General features: G+C 39.5%; 1 protein-coding gene across 8 annotated transcripts in view; it reads left to right on the forward strand.

The window, feature by feature from the left end:
• The window catches only part of LOC140467146 (neuron navigator 1-like), a 641,282-nt gene that overhangs the window by 587,141 nt on the left and 30,512 nt on the right, over positions 1 to 23,629 (forward strand). For all 8 annotated transcript variants that reach the window (XM_072563228.1, XM_072563227.1, XM_072563230.1 and 5 more), the window contains 6 exons: positions 4,201 to 4,376; positions 7,104 to 7,257; positions 10,797 to 10,965; positions 11,562 to 11,659; positions 15,498 to 15,593; positions 23,439 to 23,604. In XM_072563228.1, the coding sequence (XP_072419329.1) occupies positions 4,201 to 4,376; positions 7,104 to 7,257; positions 10,797 to 10,965; positions 11,562 to 11,659; positions 15,498 to 15,593; positions 23,439 to 23,604 (859 nt within the window). The remainder of the gene's footprint in view (positions 1 to 4,200; positions 4,377 to 7,103; positions 7,258 to 10,796; positions 10,966 to 11,561; positions 11,660 to 15,497; positions 15,594 to 23,438; positions 23,605 to 23,629) is intronic.

Raw genomic sequence — 23,629 nt, forward strand, 5'->3', positions numbered from 1 at the left:
TGTTGCTCACTTACTAGAAGTGCTGTTGGGTTGGGATGTGAGACTGAGGATTTTTGTTACAATTGGTTGAGTGCAGTGATGGAGTGGAGATTTCACATATTATTTCCCATAACAGGCAATTTGCTTTGGATTTGTGTGAGATGGTGTCAGTATGTAGGGAGGACAGTGTAAGTTTTAATAGTAAGGAATATATGTTCCAACAGCCAAAGATGGAATCATCACCTCTTTTGTAAAATGGCTGAATCATAGACACGTTCATGCATTTCTGGGCTGAGGTGGTATTTTGGCATCCTGCAGCGTGAGTAAATACTTTAGATACTGATAGATGAGCACATGACAGAGTGGATTTTCACCCCCTGAGTCAGGACTCAGGCATGCAAGGGAGACCGATACAAAAACAGAAATCTCTGGGGAAACTTGGCAGCATCTGTGCAGAGAAAGCAGAGTTAACATTTCGGGTCTTGTGACCCTTTTTCAGAACTGGTTCAGAAGGGAAATAGTTGCCAATTGCTACTATTAAAGTGTCAGTTTAGTTAATGTCCAGTAAGTGGGTTCATGATCGGTTCAGGATTGCAAGTAGGTTCCCCATGCTGGAGGACCAATGGGAAATTCGACAACAGTGACAAATTTGATACAGGAATGGGGCTTATCATTAACACATTACCTGTTGTTTGTTTCAAACCCGTCTAATCCCCACAAAAATAACCAAACATCTAAATGATGGTAGACATGTGAATTAGCATTAAGAACTTTCATACCTGTCCACTTCCAAACTGTCCATCCCCATAAACCCTTCAATCAGGGACTGAGGTGTGGACCTGATGGTTTCAACATGCATTAAAAGTAATCAAATTTGGGTATCTCCCAGTATCTTCAGAAAGTCGACTGGAAATAATGTGATGTATTCATCCCAGAGTTTATGTTGAATTTCATCCCTTGGACTTTATTAGAAACAGAGCTGTACACATTAACCAATAAGCTTCAATCTCTCAAATAAATTTAACCATCTGTCAATTTCTGACCTGGAGTTTTCTTTTTTTAAAAAACCAATTGTATGCCCCAGCTTGAAATTTACTGCTTAAACTGCTCATTAGTGGAAAATGTTCAATGCTGAAGTTGTATTTATTTGTTCAAACTACACAATTTGTATCAGTTTGCAGAAAGTCTCAAAAGATTCAGGTATTTAGTTAGGTTGGTTTGCAAGCACCTTATGAAATACTTTACAACCTGATTAACTTGCCTGCCCAGCAAAATTCTCCTGAGCTGCTGTGTGGCATAAATAAGTTTCACAGATTCCCCTGTATACACACAAATTGTATGAAAACCAAGTGAATGCACTGCACAGTTAATAAATTTCAGATCTGCCCAGATTATTCCCTCAGAACTGAATAATAGTCTCATGTACTGGATTTGGTATCTTTACAATCATGAATAGTAATATGTAGTATTCTAATAGCGTGACTTGGGATTGTAACAATAATAGTTTCATGTTATAAAAGAAACTGGATGTCATAGCCTTGCATATAAACTCTGTGTAATACTCCAGTCTTCTAAGATAGAGCCAATGCATGTCCTGGTCAAATAAAGTCAATGAAACATAAAGAAGCTGGCTTTGTTCATCGATTTTAATTGACAGAACAGCATAATACTTTTCGATGATTAACTTATTTTATGATTCCTCCTTCAACACATGAAGCAATAAAGGATGCTATGGCTACCCTGTTAGCAGGCTTAGTTGACTTGTTCTAGTCTGCCTTATCACTGCATTTTCCCAGCTGTCGTCCTAATGGCATCTTGTCTCCTACATGTCTCCTTTGGCAGCCGTTCTCTGAATTGACTCACTGATGATATCTTAATCTTCTTTTGTTTTGCTCCTGAACAGGGAGTTGACTATTCAATCTCTTAACTCCTTTTCCTTCTGCTGCTGGGTTATCAGAGCCATTAGTTAAGCCAACCAGCACCTCCTGGATCAAAGCAGCTATTATTACCCACTGCTCACAGGATGAATAGAGTCATTCCAACCCAATGGGTTGGGATGGTTCACAGGAACTCTCACTGAACTTGCATTGTTTTATTTGAAGTTTGACACATTTGCCTTGGTTTCTATAGATACATTTCCTCCTCATCCCATTTCTGGCTTTCAAAAATTGTGAATTACGTTGTGCTGGGATATAAATCACATCCACAGTATTTGTTGCTCAAGACGCAAGTCCCAAAATAGAAGACTCACTGAACCTTTAACCCAATATTAACCATCTGCTTTGTTGTCAGGCAGATACTTTCATTATGATTGAACTTTAAAATTAATACAAATGGAAAGTACAGATAAGTTATAATTCTCTTTCTATTGCCATTGAGTGTTAAACACATTCAATTTGTTGTTCACCTGATTCAGTGAACAACCAGTAGAGAAAAAAATAGAAAACTTGTTTTTTGATCTGTGCATCCCTTTTCAATTGCACCCATTGTAATCCAGGAATTCTACTTGTTCTGTGTTTATTCCATTGCAGTTCACAGTAAACTAATCGCATGCAAATGATAAAATGGAATCTTACATGAACAATTATGTGGTTGGACAAAAAATTCATTTTGATTAGATTAGATTACTTACAGTGTGGAAACAGGCCCTTCGGCCCAACAAGTCCACACCGCCCCGCCGAAGCGCAACCCACCCATACCCCTACATCTACCCCTTACCTAACACTACGGGCAATTTAGCATGGCCAATTCACCTGATCTGCACATCTTTAGACTGTGGGAGGAAACCGGAGCACCCGGAGGAAACCCACGCAGACACGGGGAGGATGTGCAAACTCCACACAGTCAGTCGCCTGAGGCAGGAATTGAACCCGGGTCTCTGGCGATGTGAGGCAGCAGTGCTAAGCACTGTGCCACCGTGCCGCCCTAACTCAGGATTCCAGTGTATTTCAAACACGTTTTTATTTCCTAAAGCCAAAAGAACTGCGGATGTTGTAAATCAGAAACACAAGTTGCTGGAAAAGCTCAGCAGGTCTAGCAGCATCTGCAAAGAGAAATCACAGTTAACATTTTGGGTCCATTGAGAAAACTGTTCTGAGGAAGGATCACTGGACCTGCTTTCTCTTCACAGATGCTGCCAGACCTGCTGAGCTTTTCCAGCAACTTCTGTTTTTGCTTTTAAGTGCCATCTATAAAGCATTCATTGCAATTTGATGTGCATATTTTTGAATATGATGTATTGTACTGCAACCCTATAGGGTTTAGAGAATGTGCTTTGTTTCTTGAGGGAAAGTCTATAATGAAGCTCAAAGAATCCATGTCATGACAGCCCTAAAATCATCATGTGTCACTCCAGTTTGTATTCCTTTGTAATGTTGTGTATTACTAAAGTTGTTACATTTTTACATCTAAGTATTTTACAATATGTGCCTGAGACTTACTTAGCTCCCTGGTGTAGCATAAATGTCATTACTTTTATGTATGTTACTATAGCATAACTTTTTGGACAATCATTTTAAATTTGAATCAACTTGACAGATCTAAATTGGGCTTGTAAAACTGCTAATTCCACTTCTGCTGCAGGTTGTGTTTGGCAGACATAGAGCAAAGGAGCATAATCTTTAGGAGAACAAAGTGGTGTTTATTTGACTCAAGTAAAACTAAAGGGTCAACGATAGTCAGACATCTAAAGTATTGGACATTACCTCACAGGCTTGGGTTTAAAATGTGAGACTCCTCAGTTCATATTCTGCAACCATTGAGTCAGCTTTGCCAAATTTCATTAGGATTCCTTTGTGGCATTCCCTTATTGAGATTCAGAGAATGGTTAAAATACAATATTCTGAAGTTGGAAATAGCTGATAAAGCATACGACACATTGCTATGTAGGACTTCATGTCCCAGAACAACTTACCTTGCTCAGTGAATACTCTTGACGAAAGTAAATGTTTGAAAAAGGAAAATAAATTTTTGAAGCTTTCTCTAGTTTTAAAAAAAATCATCTTCCCATCATTTTAAAGGCCTGCTGAGATTTCCACAGAAATGAACTTGATACCTATAGATTGTATATTTTTCAAAATTATTTCATTTTTCTTTGTTTTACCTTCCCACAAACAGAAGATGCATACACAGAAATGAAGCCCATTATATTTGCACATTGTTACCTTTGTATGTTTCTAAGCAATGTTGTTCCATGCTGTTAAATTTTACTTTATTTTTCAGTTGCGAAGCTCATTTAAGCAAGCCTTTACCCTCAAAAAGGCCCCGAAATCAGCATCTTCCTATTCCGACATTGAAGAAATAGCAACACCAGATTCTTCGGTGCCATCTTCCCCTAAAGTACAGCGTGAAGATGCAGATTCATCCGCCTCCACCAAACCATCACATTCATCCACTGAGTAAATAAAACTATTTTCAGCTTTTTTGCTCGCAGTTCTATTAGCTGTTCATATAGAATATATTGAACTATTATAATTGACTTGTGAAGTTAATTTTATTCAATTGACATGTAAGCCTTTGCATTTATGTAATGCCTTTCATGACCTCAGGACTTCACAAACTGCTTTGCAGCCAGTGAAATTCTTCTAGAGTGTAGACATTGTTCAAATGTACGAAACACACCTGCCGATTTAAACAGCAAACTCTCTCAAAGAATTATGCTGATCACCAAATAATCCCTTTTAACGGTGTTCTTTGATGGATAAATATTATCCTTGTTTTTCTGCAAACAGTGCTGTGGGATCTTTTACAGTGAGGGTAAATGAAACCTTTGCTTAATGCCTCATTGGATGTAATGAAGTTTGTTTGCCTTGTATGTTGATTTGATTTATTTATCACGAAGCATTGAATCGTAAGAACTATACTTGCAGAGGTTCTTGGTGGGATTTGGTGCGAGGTCATTCCTTTCTTAATTATGAATCTTAGAATCCCTACAGTGTGGAAGCAGGCCCTTTGGCCCAACAAGTCCACACCGACCCTCCAAAGAGTATGCAACACAAGCTCAATCCTGATTACTCTACATTTACCCCTAACTATTGCATCTAACTTACACAGTCCTGAACACTCTGGGTAATTTAGCATGGCCAATTCACCTAACCAGCACATCTTTGGACTGCGGGAGGAAACTGGAGCATCTGGAGGAACCCACACACACATGGGGAAAATGTGCAAACTCTGCACAGGCAATCGCCTGAGGCTGGAATTGAACCCAGGTCCCTGGCGCTGTGAGGTGGCAGTGCTAACCACTGAGCCACCATGCCGCCCCATGTTAGAATGTGAAATAGAAAATATTTTGTAATTGTGAAGTTTTCCAAACCTTGCCTTGTGTGAGAGCATGCATCCAATGGTGATAAATTATATGTTTACCACTTAAATGGTGTATGCTTCAAGACAAACAAAATCATTGTTGCAGGTAATAAATCTGGGGTTCTGTCATTGGTGGTATTTGTGGTTTGGCAACAAAGCTTTGATTAGCTTAGACAGCTTTGAAATCTTTTGAAGTTCTTCAAGTAGTCTGTGGAAGTTCTTGAGGTGGAGGTGCCAGTGTTGCACTGGGGTGGACAAAGTCAGAAATCGCATAACACCAGGTCGTAGTTCAACAGGTTCATTTAAAATCACAAGCTTTCGGAGTGCTGACCATTCAGGAGAAGTGAAGAAAAACATAGAAGCACAGAATTTACAGGCAGAGAGATCAAAAGATCATACAAATGGTGTGATTGCAGCGTCAACAGGCTAAATGAAAAGCCTTTGCAGGTGATCAAAAGTGTCAGACGGTGTGAGTAAAGTGTCAACAGCTGAATAATAAGTGAAGAGAATGACTATAGTCCAATTAATTGATGCAGAGAGATTATTACAATAAATTAAAAATAAGGTGGTGCTGGAGACAAACCAAATGGCTGGAAAAACACAGTAGGTATAACAGTCGCAGGCCGAAGGTCTAACCAAATGAATATTTTGTTATACGTACTCATCTTCTGCACCTTGAACAAGCAAAGGTCTCAGATGAATCTTGTTCAGCTAATACGTTGAGCAACTTTGCCCTCAGCCAGCTGGTAACCATATGTCCCTTGTCCCTAGTTTTCCTTCAGTCTGCTCATGACCATGTGCAGATCTCATCCTTAATCTGTCCTTTTATGATCTGTGCAGTGTCTGATATAACTCTGAGCTAGCAACTGCAAACACATAATCCAGTGAGTGTTATATCTTTATTATCATTCTCATCTTGCTGTTCCCAGAGCACCTGGGCAGGCCATATCTTTCGAGGTCTGAAAGAGAAACAAAACAACACAAGGCTAAGGTTGTGTTGCAGAAAATGTGTTCAAATAAGTAATATGTGCTTACATCATTTGTAGCTTGTAAATAAGGAAATAAGGTGGAAAAGGGATAAGTGCTGTATTAAAAGGAGTATTAGGACTGATAATAGTTTCATGATTTGTGGTTTCACCACTGAGTTTCGGCTTCACCAATCACTGTCCTAATCTGTCAACGCAACAATTTTAAAATTCTTATCCTTGTGTTCAAATGTTGTCCTGGCCTCTTTCAATCTATGTATGTACCTTCCTCCAACCCTACAACATGTGAAGGTTATTGGTATCCCTGCGCTTACACCTCCTGTTTCCATTACTAACCACTGGGAGCCTTATCTTTGCTGCTGGCACCTGATTGTCTAGAATTTATCCTGTAAACCCCTCAACGTATCTGTCTATGTGTGTATCTCTCTCTCTCTCTCTCTTTCTCTGTCTCTCTCTTTTTCTTTGTCTCTCTCTCTCTATTTCTTAAATGCTATGTATTTGAACATTGCAAAACTCCTAATCTCTCCTTACCTTACTAGGTGTGAAAATTGTGTTTTATTGTACAACTATGAAGTATCTTGGATGTTTACAATGTTACAGACTTTATATAAATACAGTTGTTCATGAAGTTAGATTAGAGAAAAATCATGATTACATTAATTGATAAAATGGGATTGAGGGACTAAATAGCCTACACTTGTGCGTGTTCCCATTTGAGTTTAATTTTATTAATGACAGCAATTTAACTAAACTCATCATTCTAACTCAAATTTCTGATATGGTGTGAAAGCACTGCTATTGTCCTGCGAAGAAAGTAAACTGTTTTTAATGCAGGGTCTATGATTCCCGTGAACCTGAGTTGAAGGAAGTATCAAACCTACGGAATGAGTTGTGGGATAAGGAAAGGAAATTAACAGATATCCGCCTTGAGGCTCTTAGTTCAGCTCACCAGCTGGAGCAGTTACGAGAAGCCATGCATAATATGCAGGTATGTTCCTTATTGAGTGAGGGAATCAATCCTGTACAAATGCAGACTGTATGCTTACTTTTGTCCAGTTATGAAGTACCTTTTTGGTCAAAATTGCCTATTGTGTAAGAACAGTTGGCATTAAGAGTTTTTGTCGAACCTGTCATTTTTAAGGTGGAAGCTGCTAATATTTGCCTTGCTGAAGGACACATGAATCTGACAACAACAGATACTGTTCTCGATGAATGGATAAGCCCTCACCTGCATTTGGCAAGATTTGAGGGACAAGCTGGTATCTTCTCCACCAGCATCTGTAAATATTTTAACCAGCTTTTGTTGTTGGGAACCTGTTTAACTTTATTATGGTCATAAGTCAAAACTCAGTTTGTCAGATTTATTTAGCATTTGCCTTTGGATATGCCATTAGTGTTTTTCGTATATTTTGAAGTATTACTGAAAAAAGACTGTGTTGAAAGTTGTTTTTGGAATTTTGAAACAAATGGCTATTCAAACTAAATTATTTTCTAAGATTCAGTCTGAAGCACAACCTGATTTAAATCTAATTCTTGCTGCAAGAAATACTTTTGAAAATAAGACATTTTGAAAAAAAAGGTTGATTAAGTATCAAGCAACTCTCATTGGCAGTGTAAACATTTTACATTGGTGAATATGTCAGAAATAATTTTCAGATTGAGACATTGCAGTAGTGAGGAAATACAATCTTTTTAAAGCAATGTTCATAATGTCATCTCAGCTTTCCTTACATTATCCATGTCATTAAAATTACACTCAATATATGCCACAACATAACCAGTCTCCCAACCAGGTTTCCTACCTTTAGTATATCCCAAAGGTTTCTACAGAGAGAAAAGAAAAGTCTGAAATGGCAACCATGTTCATCCCACATTTAAAAGCTATTTGGAAACTTCCAATTACCATACACAGCTTCTCAGCTAAGAGAACAGTAGGCTGCTGCATGCAATCTCTTCCAACTGATTCCTGAGAGTAATGGAAGAGGAGCCAAGGTCAGACCACCCATTGGTTTTCTTTTCCCTCCTTCATTCAGTACTTGACAGTCCAGATGAAAGCAAAAATTGCTGTGCACAAATCTGTTGTCAGAAACTTACATCCAATTATTCTTGTATTATTATAACACTGCCATGTTGTCTCGTTTAAATGTGAGTTTTGAAGAATCAGACTTTCAAAATTGATTGTTGGAGAATATTTCTTGCAAATCTCCATGTGCCTGGTGGGATGATTTGCTTGGCACTTGACTGCAGTGCAACAATTAATGTGGCACCACATGTGTGTATTTCGTAAGTTATATAAGAATATAACAGGCGTGAGACAATCACATTGTAAAGTATAGTTAAATTGATAACACAAGCCATTATATTTCTTGGTTTAACACTATTAACATTCTTATTAACATCTTCTCTCAGGCAGTACCAGCATAATGTAGCCATACTCACTATAGGGGATTGGTTAGCTCAGTTAGGTGGTTTGAGGGTGTGCCAACAATGCAGGTTCAGTTCTTGTACCTGCTAAGGATTACCTTAACTGTGCCAAATTGACCCATTTATTAAAAGGAAGAGTTTCTCCATATCTACCCTGACTGTACACCTCAGCACTTTGTGCAGGTCAGTCAGACTCCCACCTAGCCCTCTCTTCTCTTAAGGAAAACAAGCCCAGCCTATCATGTAGTCTCTCTTCATTGCTCCAACCCAGGCAATATCCTGGTGAATCTTTTCCACACCCTTTCTAGTGCAATCACATCCTTCCTATTGTGTGATGACCAGAACTTTACAAAGTATTCTAGCTGTAACCCGACTACCATTCTGTCCATCTCCATTAAAACCTCGTTTCTCTTGTATTTAATGATTAGACTAACAAAGACAATTTTCCTGTATCCCTTCTGAACCACTTCATGTACTTGTCCTGCCTTCAAGGATATATGGACATATATCAAGTCCATTCTTGTTCTCTACTTTCTAGGGCTCATGATCTGACACATCTCTCCCTCTAACATTGCCTTCATGCCAGAGGATCAACTCTGGTTCAATGAAGGGTGAAAGGAGGGTGTGCCAGGGGCAGCAAGCATGCCTAAAAATCTGGCATCAACCTTGAGAAGGTGAAATTACTGGACTACCTGCATGTCAAATAGTAGAATGAGCATGCAATAGAGCTCAGTACTCCCACAAACAATGGATCAGACAAATCTTTGCAATACTGCCACATCTAGTTGTGAAATGGTAAGCTGATCTCCATTGAGGTGATGAGCACCTCACTGCATAAGACAAGGCTGAAACATTTGCATCTACCTTCAATCAAGGGAGGAGAGCGCAATCCCCTTCTGAATCCTGAAGACCCCAGCATCGCACATGTAATTTTCAGCCAAATCAGTTCACTCCATGTGCTATCAAGAAACAACTGAAGTCCATTGATACTGGAAAGGCTCTAGGCACTGAAACACTTTAGAAATAGTACTGAAGACATCTGCTCTGGAACTAACTGTGCCCTGAGCCACAGTGTGCCAGGGGAGCTACAACACTTGGCAATGTGAAAAATCACCAGGTATGTCCTGTACACACAATGTAGGACAAATCCAATCCAACTTAATTACCTGGGCCTCTCCTCAATTATCAATAAAGTTGAAGATGGTATCACTGTTAGTTCTATCAACACCATTTACGGAGCAATTGTGATAAGCAATAAATGCTGCCTTTGTTCAGAATGCCTACATCCTGAGAAAAAATGTTTTAAAAACAAACTGTGTTGAATTATAATAATCTGATCAAACAGATTTTTGCTGCGGCTTTGTACTTCACATTTTGAACAATATGTAAGACTACGTTTCTCAGAGCACAATGATATCTGCTTGAATCTGAATCATAATGATATTTTATTTTTAAAAGTTGTGATAGTGTGACTGAGTGAGAATTTTCTTTGCGTGCCACTTTTTCATCTATATTTTGTGAACCAAAGTTTGAGGATTCAATGCTATTTGATTGGAATGTAAATAGCTCAATAATTGACTTCATGTTCTTAGCTTTGTGACTACAACTACATAGTTTGGTCGATATTATGGATTACTTGTCCATCGTAAAACTGACTGATTTCAATTATATTGCTTTCAGTGAAATGTAAAGCAGTTGAGTTTGACAGTGCTTAGACTTTCTGCTTTGTTAGATTATCATCCAAGCAGCAAAGATGTGAAAGTACATAATGGCTTTCTCAATAGTTGCAATAGTTCTCATTTGTGAAACAGTTGATAACTTTTTAAAATTTTCTGTCTTCAGTCTTGAGGTGATAGATTTATAACAATCTGCATTATAAGCCTCTAAGTAAAATCTGTTACAGTATGAGGCTTCATCAGTTCTATTGAATAATTTTACAGAGAGCAATTTTCAATTCCAAGTATTGAAAATATCAAAACTCTTCAAAGTAATATCGGAAGTGAGGACTTCAAAAACTTTCTTTTTATGATTTAATACTTGGCCTGTGATCCCAGCACAATAAGAGACAAATGTGTTCATTAAGTTGTTCTTGCCTTTCCCCAGGTGGAAATTGAGGCATTAAAGCTGGAGAATGACCGTCTCAAAGCAGATACCGGCTCTGGGACATCACAGACCGTCACATTATCATCTGCCACCTCCTCTCCTCGGCGATCATTGGGACTCACCTTAGCTCACTCATTCAGTCTCAGTCTGACAGATTCCGTTGACCAAGGTAATAGTTTTGATCCACAAAACAGAAAAGCCTCTGATATCCACTACCTTTCTCACTAGCTACAACACTATTAAGACTGCCAGAACTGACTTCATAATAAGTAAGGTCTTCACCTCTGGCATGCTACAGGAAGTCAGCTTGGAAAACTGAAGCAACTGTCCCCACAGCCAGCAGTTGTTGTTTTTTTGTCGTCTCCTCGTGTCATTGTTGCTTGGCCTCTTCCAGTTCAGCCTCCTATTTGATTTACTCAACATTAATCAGTTTGCTTAAAAGGAAAAATTAGACACTGATTATAGAAACCTGACAGGATTCAGGTGCTCAACCACTTGACTTAAAATCTACATTTCACGATTACCCTTTAGTTCGGAAACTCCCTGATGTTTCCATGGCAATCTATTGTAAAGTGCAAGTCTGTCATGCTATTAAGCAATGTATTTGTGCCTACTTGGGGAGCTGTTCTCCTTCAATACAATGGAGTTTTTTTTCCACCAACATTTGTTATGGATGTGTAATTAATGCAATATAAAAAGAATGCTAAGGTTTGCTCCCACTTGGTAAATGCACTTTTGCAGTATTTTGTCTTGTTTCCAATTCAGACGTATCACCAATGGATGGGGTGACTAGTTCATCCCTGAAAGAGGAAAGGAATGTTCGAATTGTGGTTCATCTCACCGAGGAGCAGATTTGCAATGAAGTAAGATGCATGTTAATGTAGACATAGTTTGGAATTATGATATTATGTGTAAACATGATTGCTTTCTCCGGTCAAGGCCATGAATAGTTGAATCATGGAGCTGAATTTTACTGGGCACTCATGAGCAGAAGATTAGGTGGGGTATGATTAAATTAGGGCACCATGTCATTGGCAGTGGGCTCACCACTGGCCCACTCATCCTGCCCGTACCATAGTTTTGAAGGCATTAAGGGAGCTGTTGGGTGGATTGCCCATCTGTGGCCCAACTGAGGCTCTTGAGTGGACAATGAATGCCCAGTTAAGGGCCTCATCCTGGTGCTGCTCCAATCTAATGGGCAGTGGGACAGGATTCCCACCATTATGCAGCCAAGCAGATTTAGCCTTGCCTTTTGGCATAGCTCCACTCGGATCCCAGACATACCTATGCCCATCGCTGAATGCCACCTCCTTGATCTACTTGCAGTACCAGTGATGACCACTGTACCTGATTGGCGCTAGCAGTGTGCAAAGCTGCCAGCCTCCAATTGACCCACAGCTCCGTGAAATGGAGAGACAGATTGAAGTCCTGCCTCATAGTAATCAAAACGTGATTTTCCCTGAAAAAGTAAAGTAAAGGAGCCAGCTAAGCAAAGATGGGATCACTGCTTAAAATGAACACTGGGCTGCAGAGAGCCTGACTTTTTGTAAAATCCAGACCATGTAGTCAGGACAATCTCTGGTTATTTTCCTTGATCATCAGCTGAAGTAGCTATTTGCAATGAGTAGACCTCTGCAGTCTTCGTGAAAGAGATAAAAGCGAGTTAATGTTCATGGTCCCATTTGCTATCACCAAGCGCACATATTCCTGTTGGATGTGGACACAGTCAGGATCTTCTATTATGACTTTTGTGTTTTCCACATCAAGATTTTATATCCAGACATTACTCTGCCAATATTTCTATGTTTGCTGCTAGTGGGTCAAGACTGGGACGATGTACCCACCTATCTTAGCTTCCTTGTGAAGTATTCCAATATGAGTGAAGAGGCATGCAATGTTTAGCATCTAGGAAGTGGTATCCCAATGAAGAGTTAGTGTCTTAAAACAAGAACAAAGGACGAGAAAGTTTTGAATAAAAAAGTAGAGTGGATGAAAACAAACTCCTTGTTTCATTTTTTAAAATGTATGAACCTTGATTGTCCATTGTTCTGTATTCTCCAAAGTCCAAATGAATTTTGCTGTAAGTTGGGAGACCAGATGGAATTGAGTAGCAAAATAGTTTCTTTGTTTCAGACTATGGTTCTTTTGCAGGCAAGCTGGCAGTACACGAGCTGAGCAGCAGGCTCATAACGTTCCCACTATGCTTGGCCACAGATTCAAGATTGCTGGTAAAATAGCTCCCCCGACAGGAATTATTGCCCATGAGCTTCAAAGATACAGCAATTTGCAGAATGCACTCAACTGTAGTGATGCCATCAGCAGTTTTCCCCTGACTGTTGTTAAAAGTGCTTGCATTGCAGACTGAACTGTTTGTTGATTTTCGTGCTCACCCCATTATTTGGAAGGATGTGATTGTCTTCTTAAAAAGCTCCCTTCTGGATTCAGTGACTGCATTTACACACAGGTGCATAGGGACACAAGTAGATCTGTGGTCACAACAGGAATTAGGGTTCGCTGGCAGGAATAGTGGAGCTGAATGCTGATAGAAAGGATTAGTTAGGGACTATGTGGAGAGACAGTATCAGCCAAATTTACACAACCTGTCCTCCTAACTTAATCCTTTCAATTTCTGAAATAATTCTCGTGAATTTGCACTGGTGCAAAATATATTTCCTGAGGTGCAGTGCCCAAAATTGAACAAATTCTCTCCATTGATTTGACTAAAGCCCTTCATAGCTGAAGTATAACATGCTCCCCTTTTGACAGTCATCTAATAAAACTGTAATATATTGTTCTATTATCCGATCTGGTTACCTTTTTTTTTGTACGTCTGAACTAGTTTATGATCAATGTACAGTACATGGAAAATCTTGACACTTCTGCAGTTCTCAACTTCTTCATTATTAAACATGTATTTTGACTTTTTTGCTTAAATTGACCCTTGTATCATTTGCACACTGGATGAACAATATTAAATGAAGCATTTTATTGGGCAAAAGCATCAAACGGCCTCTTCGTGGTAAATAGCAAAAAAAACCTTCATTGCGGTTTTAATTTATTGCAATGCAAGGCAAAAGAGTGTAATACAATTTAACTAGAATTAAAGAAATAGGCATCTCATGAATAATTTACCCACTTGTCAGTTCTCACGTGAAATTACAATAAAATAAGACTATGATAACCTTGGTCTAAAACATCCCAATTTGATTGACAATTAGCACTTTTCCTTCTTTCCTTCTCTCATCCTAAATTCAATCGTAAACTTTTCATAATCACTTGATTGTTGTCGATCCAAACTGGTGAGAGTATGTTATGGTGTGAAGATGCCGGTGTTGGACTGGGTTGAACAAAGTCAAAAATCACACTACACCAGGTTATAGTCTTAACAGGTTTATTTGAAAACATTAGTTTTCGGAGCATTAAGTCTTCATCAGAGGTAGAGGGGGAGGAGGCATCAGACACAGAATTTATAAGTAAAAGATCAAAGGGTCATACAACTGATGCAAATGTATTTAACAAACCTTAAATGGCTGACTCCCTCCCATTAAATCCTTAATCAGTTAGAAAGGAGATGCAGGTTTCAGTTGATGAAAATGCAAATCCCAGAATTTCTTTCAAGTCACTGCCCCATGATAACTAAAGGTTTTATCAGTGTATACCAGAGGTGACATCTCCGGTCAGACAATACATTTTAGGTGTGAGGCCTCCATCTGTGTGGAGTCAGAGTGATTTTATTTCAAATCAGAAATTTATAAAATGCTACACTGACTCACTGGGTCTACAGATTGTGTGTGTTTTTTGACCAAAACAGAATGTATCTGCAAATGCAAATTTACCCCATAGACTTATGTGCATTTGTGTGTGCATGTGAGATAAAGAGTGGATGGGTTTAAAATTGGTGGTTATACCAAATAAGACCAATGAAATTTATTGATATTCCTCCTTAAGAGCCTAATTCAGTGTTAACTGGTGATAAAGTTGAAGCCTATTAACTCTTGCCACATTTGAACCCTTCTGGCATAACCATTGTAAGACAGTTCTAACCTTTAAAAGAAATTTTAACACTTGCAACTCCTCTGATGCTTGGCGTTCTTAAATAGTAATTGAGGATGGATTAATTTTTGAATTCCCTAGCAAAATGACAGGAAACGTTATGGCAACGCTCCCACATCATTTGCATTGAGTACAGATATGACCGAAACTCCATTTCTTCTGAATCCCTTGCTGAAAAGAGGAAGCATGTAACACTGAGGATAATATTTTCTTGGTCTCTTAAAAAAACTGTCTGAACTTGCACTTTGCACAGTGCTGTTTTTGATTTGAGGCAAAAATAGCGCTATTTAAACATAAAAATATATGTTATTTCTTCAGCAAAACCAACAATTTCTCTATCATTTTAAGTAAGTTGGAATAACCTGTGTCTGATCTGTCTGGGAGTTGATGTTGAACTGGCTAATTGAACAGCTTATTTTGCAATCAAATCTTTTTGTTTCGTCCCCAGTATTGTACGCACACTTGATATGTTTTGTTTAATGTGAGATCTCATGAATTTCCGGACACTGGAAAAGACTTCCCTATTTCAATCCTTTGGCACCTTAAGCTCCAATTACAAAATAACTGCATTTACTCTATTTTGTGTGTGTGTTGTTTCAAACTATTCCAATCAGGGACACAATCCTACCTCTTTTTCTTCCCCAACAGACCCAAAAGCAGCAAGAATTTTTTGTTGGTTCCACCAAAGTAAATGCAACAACTGACTGGACTATGTTAGATGGAGTTATCTGTCAAGTATTTAAGGTTTGTCTGCTTTGTTGTTATATGAGATGACTTTTCTACCTAGCATCCTTCTGACAATTGTTTGCAGTGGAAGAATTCATGTATGTAAAGCTAGTGAGCAGCAGACTCCAGTCAAGCTTCCCAATGGTGCATTGTCAGTCAAGGGCATCTGAATATCAGTCAGCTCAAATGACAACCTGGATTGGGAGCAAGCCTTTGAAAGGGGGAAGTTTGGCAAGAGGGTTATGAAACCAGATTGGCAGCACCTGATGGTACAGAATGGGTCTGGTTATAATCAGAGTAGATCTGGAAAAGCTGACCTCAATCCAAAAAAAATGTAGGTGTTTGGACTCAGAATAGTATTTTGCAAAGCATTTCACACTTGATATGTGCCATTTTCAAATTTGGCAGGAAGCGTGCCTGAACTGAAATATTTTCTAGAAGAGGAGACCACTGCTCCAAGTGTGCATCTGGGCTCTAATTTCACTCTTCAATTGTAACGTGACACAATTTAGGATCATAGAATTTTACAGTAGAGGAGAACATTCGACTTATCGAGTCTGTACCATCTCCCACAAGAGCTACCTAGCTTGTCCCATGCTCCAACTCTGTATAGCCCTTTAACCTCATCACTTTCAAACATACATCCAGCTCTCTTTTGAAATCACCTCCTCCATTCTCTTGGGTGGTACATTCCATTTCCTAACAGCTCTGAGTAAGGAAGTTTCTCCTCCTCTCATTCTCTCATGCTGACAGTCTTGAAATTGTGACCTCTGGTTACTGACATACCAACAAGTGGAAACAGAATATCCTCTTTACCCTGTCAATAATCTTTCCTTGTATTTAAAATCCGTCATTGCTGGTATCATTCTAGTAAATCTCTTTTGAACTCTCTCCAGGACTGCAACATCTTTCCTGAAATTCAGTGCCCAGAACTGAACACAATACTCTAAATGTAATCTGGCCATTGATTTGTAGAGGTGCAGCATCACTCCCTTGCTTTTATACTCTATGCCGCTATTCGTAAACCCAACTTGCTTGCCCACTTTTAGAGAATTATGCACATGATCCACCTTTGTAGAGTCTGTTTACTCCAGTTGACCCTTACCACCCTGTGTTTGTGAGGACAACTTTTCACAACATCTAGATTTCTGAGATAACTAACTGACATTCTTTTTACAGATTTTTTTCCCTTGAGTGCATTAAGTCAAAATAAGATTTTTTTTCTTTTATAAACAGAACTGATGTTGCATTAATGTCTCCTGATGAGTAATCCAAAATCCCAGGCTAATGTTCTGGGGATTTGAGTTCAAATCTAGTCATAAAAGATGGTGAAATTTGAATTCAATAAAAAAAATCTGTAATAGCAACATATAACCACTATCAATTGTTGTATGAAAAGGAAGACTCATTAATGTCCTTCAGAGAACAAAATCTTCCATCTTTACCTGTTATGGCCTAGTAAATGAGTCAGTTTAAGGGTAATTAGAGATGGTCATAAATGTTCCCCAGCCAGAAATTCTATGAATAAATAAAAAAATTATTTCTGCTGCCTTCGGATGTAATTATATATTGTTATGTTTATGGTGTAATTAGTATGTTAGAGCTATTCCTGCTTAGGATTGTGATGTTGTTGCATTCATTCATAAATGATAGAAGTGGGTCTAACAATATTGATCAAGGATGATATTTCAGTTGTGAAAAGAAGAAATGTCAATACTTAAGAAAAGTACTCATTCAAGACCTCTCCTATCTCTTCTGACTCAATACACAATCTCCCACTACTTTCCTTGATCGGACCTACCCTCGTTCTCGTCATTCTCCTGTTTCTCACATACGCATAAAAGGCCTTGGGGTTATCCTTGATCCTACCCGCCAAAGATTTTTCATGCCTTCTCTTAGCTCTCCTAATCCCTTTCTTCAGCTCCCTCCTGGCTATCCTGTATCCCTCCAATGCTCTGTCTGAACATTGTTTCCTCAACCTTATGTAAGCCTCCTTCTTCCTCTTTACAAGACATTCAACCTCCCTCGTCAACCAAGGTTCCCTCACATGACCATCTCTTTCCTACCTGACAGGTACATACATATCAAGGACATGTCGTATCTGTTCCTTGAAAAAGTTCCACATTTCAACGACATCCTTCCCTGACAGCCTATGCTCCCAACTTATGCTCCTCAGATCTTGTCTTGCAGCATCGTATTTACCCTTCCCCCAATTGTAAAACCTGCCCTGTTGCACGCACTATCTGTCTCCATAACCAAGGTTAAAGTCACAGAATTGTGGTCACCATCACCAAAATGCTCACCCACTAACAAGCCCATCACATGTCCAGGTTCGTTACCAAGTACCAAATCCAATATGGCCTCCCCTCTAGTCGGACAATCTACATACTGAGTTAGAAAAACTTCCTGGACACACTGCACAAACACCGCCCCGTCCAATCTACTTGATCTAAAGAGCTTCCAATCAATATTTGGGAAGTTGAAATCGCCCATGACTGCTACTCTGTGGCTTCTGTACCTTTCCAAAATCTGTTTCCCAATCTGTTTCTCCACATCTCTGCTGCTATTGGGGGGCCTATAGTAAACACCCAACAAGGTGACTGCTCCTTTCCTATTTCTGACTTCAGCCCATACTACCTCCAAAGGCAGATCCCCCTTGAACTGCCTTTCTGCAGCAATTTAAGCGGCAATTGGATAGGTACATGGTTAGGTGCTTAAGCTAGGACAAATGTTCGGCACAACATCGTGGACCGAAGGGCCTGTTCTGTGCCGTATTGTTCTATGTTCTAAATGCACTCATTTGTTCTATAAATAAATCAATTAGAGTTGAATAGAGAGGGGGTGTTATATTGCTGGGTGGGTTTTGTGGTGCATAACACAGTCAAAAGAAGAGTTATTCGAGCAAATGTGTTTGGCAAGTTTCAGTTGTGTGACAAAAATAAAGCAATAATATGTTGTGTTCTGGATTAACAACCACTGACCGCTTTCGGTTGGGGTGTAAGTGCTGCCACCAATCTTCCTTTCTCGTCCAGAACTAGAGGGCATAGGTTTAGGGTGAGAGGGGAAAGATATAAAAGAGACCTAAAGGGCAACTTTTTCACACCGAGGGTGGTACATGTATGGAATGAGCTGCCAAATGAAGTGGTGGAGACTGGTACAATTACAACTTTAAGAGGCATCTGGATGGGTATATGAATAGGAAGAGTTTGGAGGGAAATGGGCCAGGTGCTGGCAGGTGGGACTAGATTGGGTTGGGATATCTGGTCGGAATGGACGAGTTGGACTGAAGAGTCTGTTTCCATGCTGTACATCTTTATGACTCTATGACTCTAGTCTTTGAAACAAATCATTAATCAGGTGAGACAATCCTTAGTGCGGCACTATAATGTTAATTGCTTTGTTTTACAGATATCTTTCCTTGATCCCATTTTGTAATGTTACTTTGAACTATTATGCTTTGAATTGTGTTAGAATTCAGACACTGGTTGACAGTGATTTGATTGTGAATCTCTTTGTTTGAAGTTGTAAACTATGTGATCTATTTCCATTGCCAAGTTTCATGCCTACATTTAGCAAAGTTTTACTTTCCATGCTCCAAATATTTTTGTAAGATTTGCCACAGCATGTAAAGGATTCTTAAACTACGTAATAAAACTGGACAGTTAAGCAATAAACTAGTCATTAAGTTTATTTGGTGGTCTCCAGCAGAACCAAATAATGGCTCCATTCTAACTATAAAATAAGCTTGTTTTGTGAAATGCTAGTATAATTCACTTGTTCCAAATAAATACCTTATTCAAAATTAATACCAGGCATATAGGCCTCTCGACTGCTCTCTTTTCATTACAGTTCCCTAGAGCAGGCCAAAAGATTGTGGAATTTCAATGCAAGTATAGCCAGTGTGAATTGAATTTAATAATCTCTTGCCCTGGATTAAAAGGAATCATACTGGATGTTGACCTCACCCGCAAAACAAGCTACGTCCCCAGATCTAGTTCATCACCATTGCACATTTCTGCCAATCACATGCCTTTTGCAGGTGTTAAACTTGACCTTGTTAAAGTGCAAAAAGGCCCTTATTGCCAGATTTGAAAGTAAGCTTTGAATAAATTTTATGTAATTTAGTAACATAACAATTGGTTACTTAAAACTAGGTTACTTAGTGGTTTTTTAAAAAGTTGGTGTTATGTGCGATAAACCAAATCCTATTAATCAAATTGCATGCACTAAGTTACCACACTTGCATTTATTAAAGACTGTCTCTTGGTGAGTGTGTTTAAATTTTGCACTCTGCTGGACCCTGATACTCATTTGCTAAACTCAAGACTTAGCTTGAAGTATGAGCAGTGGCCTCCTATGTCCACCCTTAGCTGAGATAGCTGACCTCAAATAGTCTCAGCACACATATGCCCAGGCAAAGCATGCACGAGTCGCACATTTTGTTTTTATACAGTTTATAAGTTCGGGAACTTGTCTGAAGTGTTACTCCATTTTAGTTTCATTGCAGTCCATGTGTGTTTTTATCAAGATGGTATTGTAACTGCACCTGTCCAGTCTGCATTTTTAAACAGACCACCAGGTTGCTCCCAGTTCACTGATTCTCACCGTCTCACTTGACCATTTTGTTCCTTCCCACTGCGGGTGAGGCCTCCAGACAGCAGTAATGAATGAGGGGGGAGTGAGAGGGGGAAGCACAGAAAGAGAGTAAGGCAACCAGAACGAATTAGTAAACAGGAGAGAGCAGTTGAGCAATTGATAGTGAGTAAGAAATGACAAATTAGAGGCAAGTAGAACAAGTAGCAAGTTGAAAGCAGACTTTTGGGCCAGTACAGATTGGACAGTCAGTGAGTTTAGGAAACAAACCAAATCTTGGAAAAACTGTGCAGGCAGCATCTGTGAAGACTGAAATCGAGTCAGTGTTTCAGTTTGATGATCTATCTTTAAGTGATGAAAATGTGTTGCTGGAAAAGCGCAGCAAGTCAGGCAGCATCCAAGGAGCAGGAGAATCGACGTTTCGGGCATGTGCCCTTCTTCAGGAGCCCTGAAGAAGGGCACATGCCCGAAACGTTGATTCTCCTGTTCCTTGGATGCTGCCCGACCTGCTGCGCTTTTCCAGCAACATATTTTCGGCTCTGATCTCCAGCATCTGCAGTCCTCACTTCCTCCTATCTTTAAGTGATAGCAAGGTTGGCCTGCCTTTGGCACTCACTCGTGATCAAACATTTTGCTGACAGGCATTACCAAGCCTCATGTGAGTGGTGACCAGTCGAGCAAGGTAACTGGCAGCAGTTGGCTGGCATGCTGCCAGAACTCAGCAAGGAATTCAGCTCTTCAAGAGCAAATTGGCAATAAATATATTCTGCTCTACAGGCCAATGCACTTCTGAATTGCATAAGTCTGTGCATTCTGTGTGCTGGAAGATCTGGCCACACTGTGCCCCTCATTATCCTGTTGAGTCACTGGCAGTATCCAAGCTTTACTGGACGCAAGAATATAATTCTGATTTCCATGTGAGTTTTCCATAATTGTCTTTGAGGAGCTTGTCTCCTTTGCACCAGAGTCCACTATCAGGCAGGGTTGTTGTAGTGGGTGCTAACAGAAGAAGGGAAAAAAGTTGAAGGTTTGAAAAAAAAAGACAATATCCACATAACCAATGTATCAAACCAACACTTTTATACTTAACTTATTGCCTCCTGTTTTAAAATTATGGAGATAGATGTGTACTCACTGTCCAATCTGTAATTGTGGAATCAGCTGTTGGTACTGGCTAACAATTGGAAGTGGGAATGCTGATTGATTTCATAACCTCAAATTACCTCACATCCCAGAAACCATGAAATAAACTACAGCTCTTTCTTCAGCACGGAGTGCACAGTCCCACGACTTGTGTGTAATGGAATACAGTTGCTCATTTTGTAAAGAAGGGGTGAATTATTTGGAGGGTGGAGGTCTACTTGCTGAAGGATTGACAAATTGCCAACATTCAATGCCTGTGTCCCCTTAGAATCTGATTCCAGCTCAGGATATTGGGCCGGTGCAGATTCCAGAAGTTGCAGCTGTCACTCAGGATCTGTTGGGATCTGTATCCATTGTAACTGAAGTAGTGTTGGATTATAACTCCATAAGTAATTTCAAAAGGCAGTTGCCCAGGTACTAAAACCACACTTTGTCACTCGGGGTTCTGACACAGTCTAAACTGTGGACCCTCCCAGAATCAGCACCCACTAAAATCAGTGAGTATTTTAATATTCACATTACCTGTCACTGTACAGCACAGTAAGGCCTTTCAGTAAGGCCTTTCAGCCCTCTATGTTGTGCTGACCTTTTATCCTACTGTAAGATCAAACTACTAGACATACCCTTCCTTTTTTTTTACACAAGAAGGTACACCAGTTCGATCAAGTATGACTGGGTTATTACTGTCAGTGATTATTTTATGAACAACTGAATGTGTCCTTAAATAGTGGTGCTATTTTTGCCGAGTACTGTCAACTGCATATTTTAAATAAGATTTATTTTTTCAAGCTCCTTCCAGTTTTTTTTAGTTTCCACCTTCAACCATGTCTGCCCTCTCCCGTACACACATCATGGACTGTGATAGCTGAGGAAGATGGCTTATCACCAACTTCTTGGGGGTAATTATGGATGGGCAATAAATGCTGGCCTTGCCTGTGACACTTTTTAAAAATGCCTCACTGTTTAGGTAAGCACAGGTTGACTTTTCCCAGTTGCCCTGGAAGAGGTGGTGGGGAGCTACCTTCTTGAACCACTGCAGTCTGTGATATAGGTACGCCCATAATGCTGCTAGGAAGGGCATTTTGACCCTGGAACACTAAAGGAAGGCTGCGATAGTTCCAAGTCAGTGTGATCACTGGCTTGGAGGGGAACTTGCTAGTGGTGATACTCACGTGTATTTGCTGATCATATCTTACTGATAGAGGACACAGGTTTGGAAGTGGGAAGATGCTGCATTGTATTTTGTCTATGGTGCAGACTGCTGCTACTCTGTGCCAGTGTTCGACAGAGTCGATGTTTAAGGTGTGGATAAAGTGTTATTTCAGTGAGCTCCATTGTCCAGGATAATGTCAAGCTTGTTGAACCCAAGCAAGAGGAGAGTATTCTGTCACACTCCTGACCTGTATCTTTAGATGATAGATAAACTTTAGAGAATCAAGAGGTGTGTTACTACAGCATTCTGACCTTTTGAAGATGCAGTTTAGATAGCTGGTTCCAGGCTACTTCCTGATGAAGTGCTCCTCAGATGCTGCCTGACCTGCTGTGCTTTTCCAACACAACTCTTGTCTTGACTCAGTTCACTTATGGTCAATGGTAACTTCCCTGATATTGCTACAGGGGATTCTGCAATAGTAATGTCACTGCTTGTCAAGGATAGATGGTTAAATTCTCTCTTGTTGGAGATGGTCGTGACTGTCATGCATAGTTGTTACTTGCAGCTTGTCAGCTCAGACTTGAATATTGTCCTAAACTTGCTGCATGCATTGCTTCAGTCTCTGAGTAGTCATGACTGTTTTAATAACCAACTCCTCTAATAAAGCAAAGGATCTGATATGTTTACTTAATAGCCTTATCATGTTTTCTTGAAAGTTTGTGTACATTATACAGAGAAGAATCCCTGTTTCTGCACTTCCTTTAAATTAGCTCAATCTCACTTCAAATGAAATAGAGAACCAAGTGCATTCTTTGTATTTGAAGATTCAATTCAAATTTAAGGTTCAATAATGTTTTTAATTGTAATTACATTTACTGTATGCACAAAATAGACACCTAGGAAATTTTGCATAAGTTAAACAAAATACTCAGTAAAATGTGTCCCCATCTTACAAAGCTGTACTTTTCTCAAAGGACTACATTACAAAGGTGGATCCAGTTTCTAGTCTTGGATTGAACACTGATGCCATTTACTGCTACAGCATCGATCACGTAAAACGTGTATTTGGAACAGATGTACCAGACATGGTGCCCTATAGATATATGGGAAAAGATTCCACATTCTCTGTAACTTTGAAAGGTCAGTGAATAAAAGAAATAACACA

The sequence above is a fragment of the Chiloscyllium punctatum genome, chromosome 45, assembly GCF_047496795.1.
Source record: "Chiloscyllium punctatum isolate Juve2018m chromosome 45, sChiPun1.3, whole genome shotgun sequence".
NCBI lineage: Eukaryota > Metazoa > Chordata > Chondrichthyes > Orectolobiformes > Hemiscylliidae > Chiloscyllium > Chiloscyllium punctatum.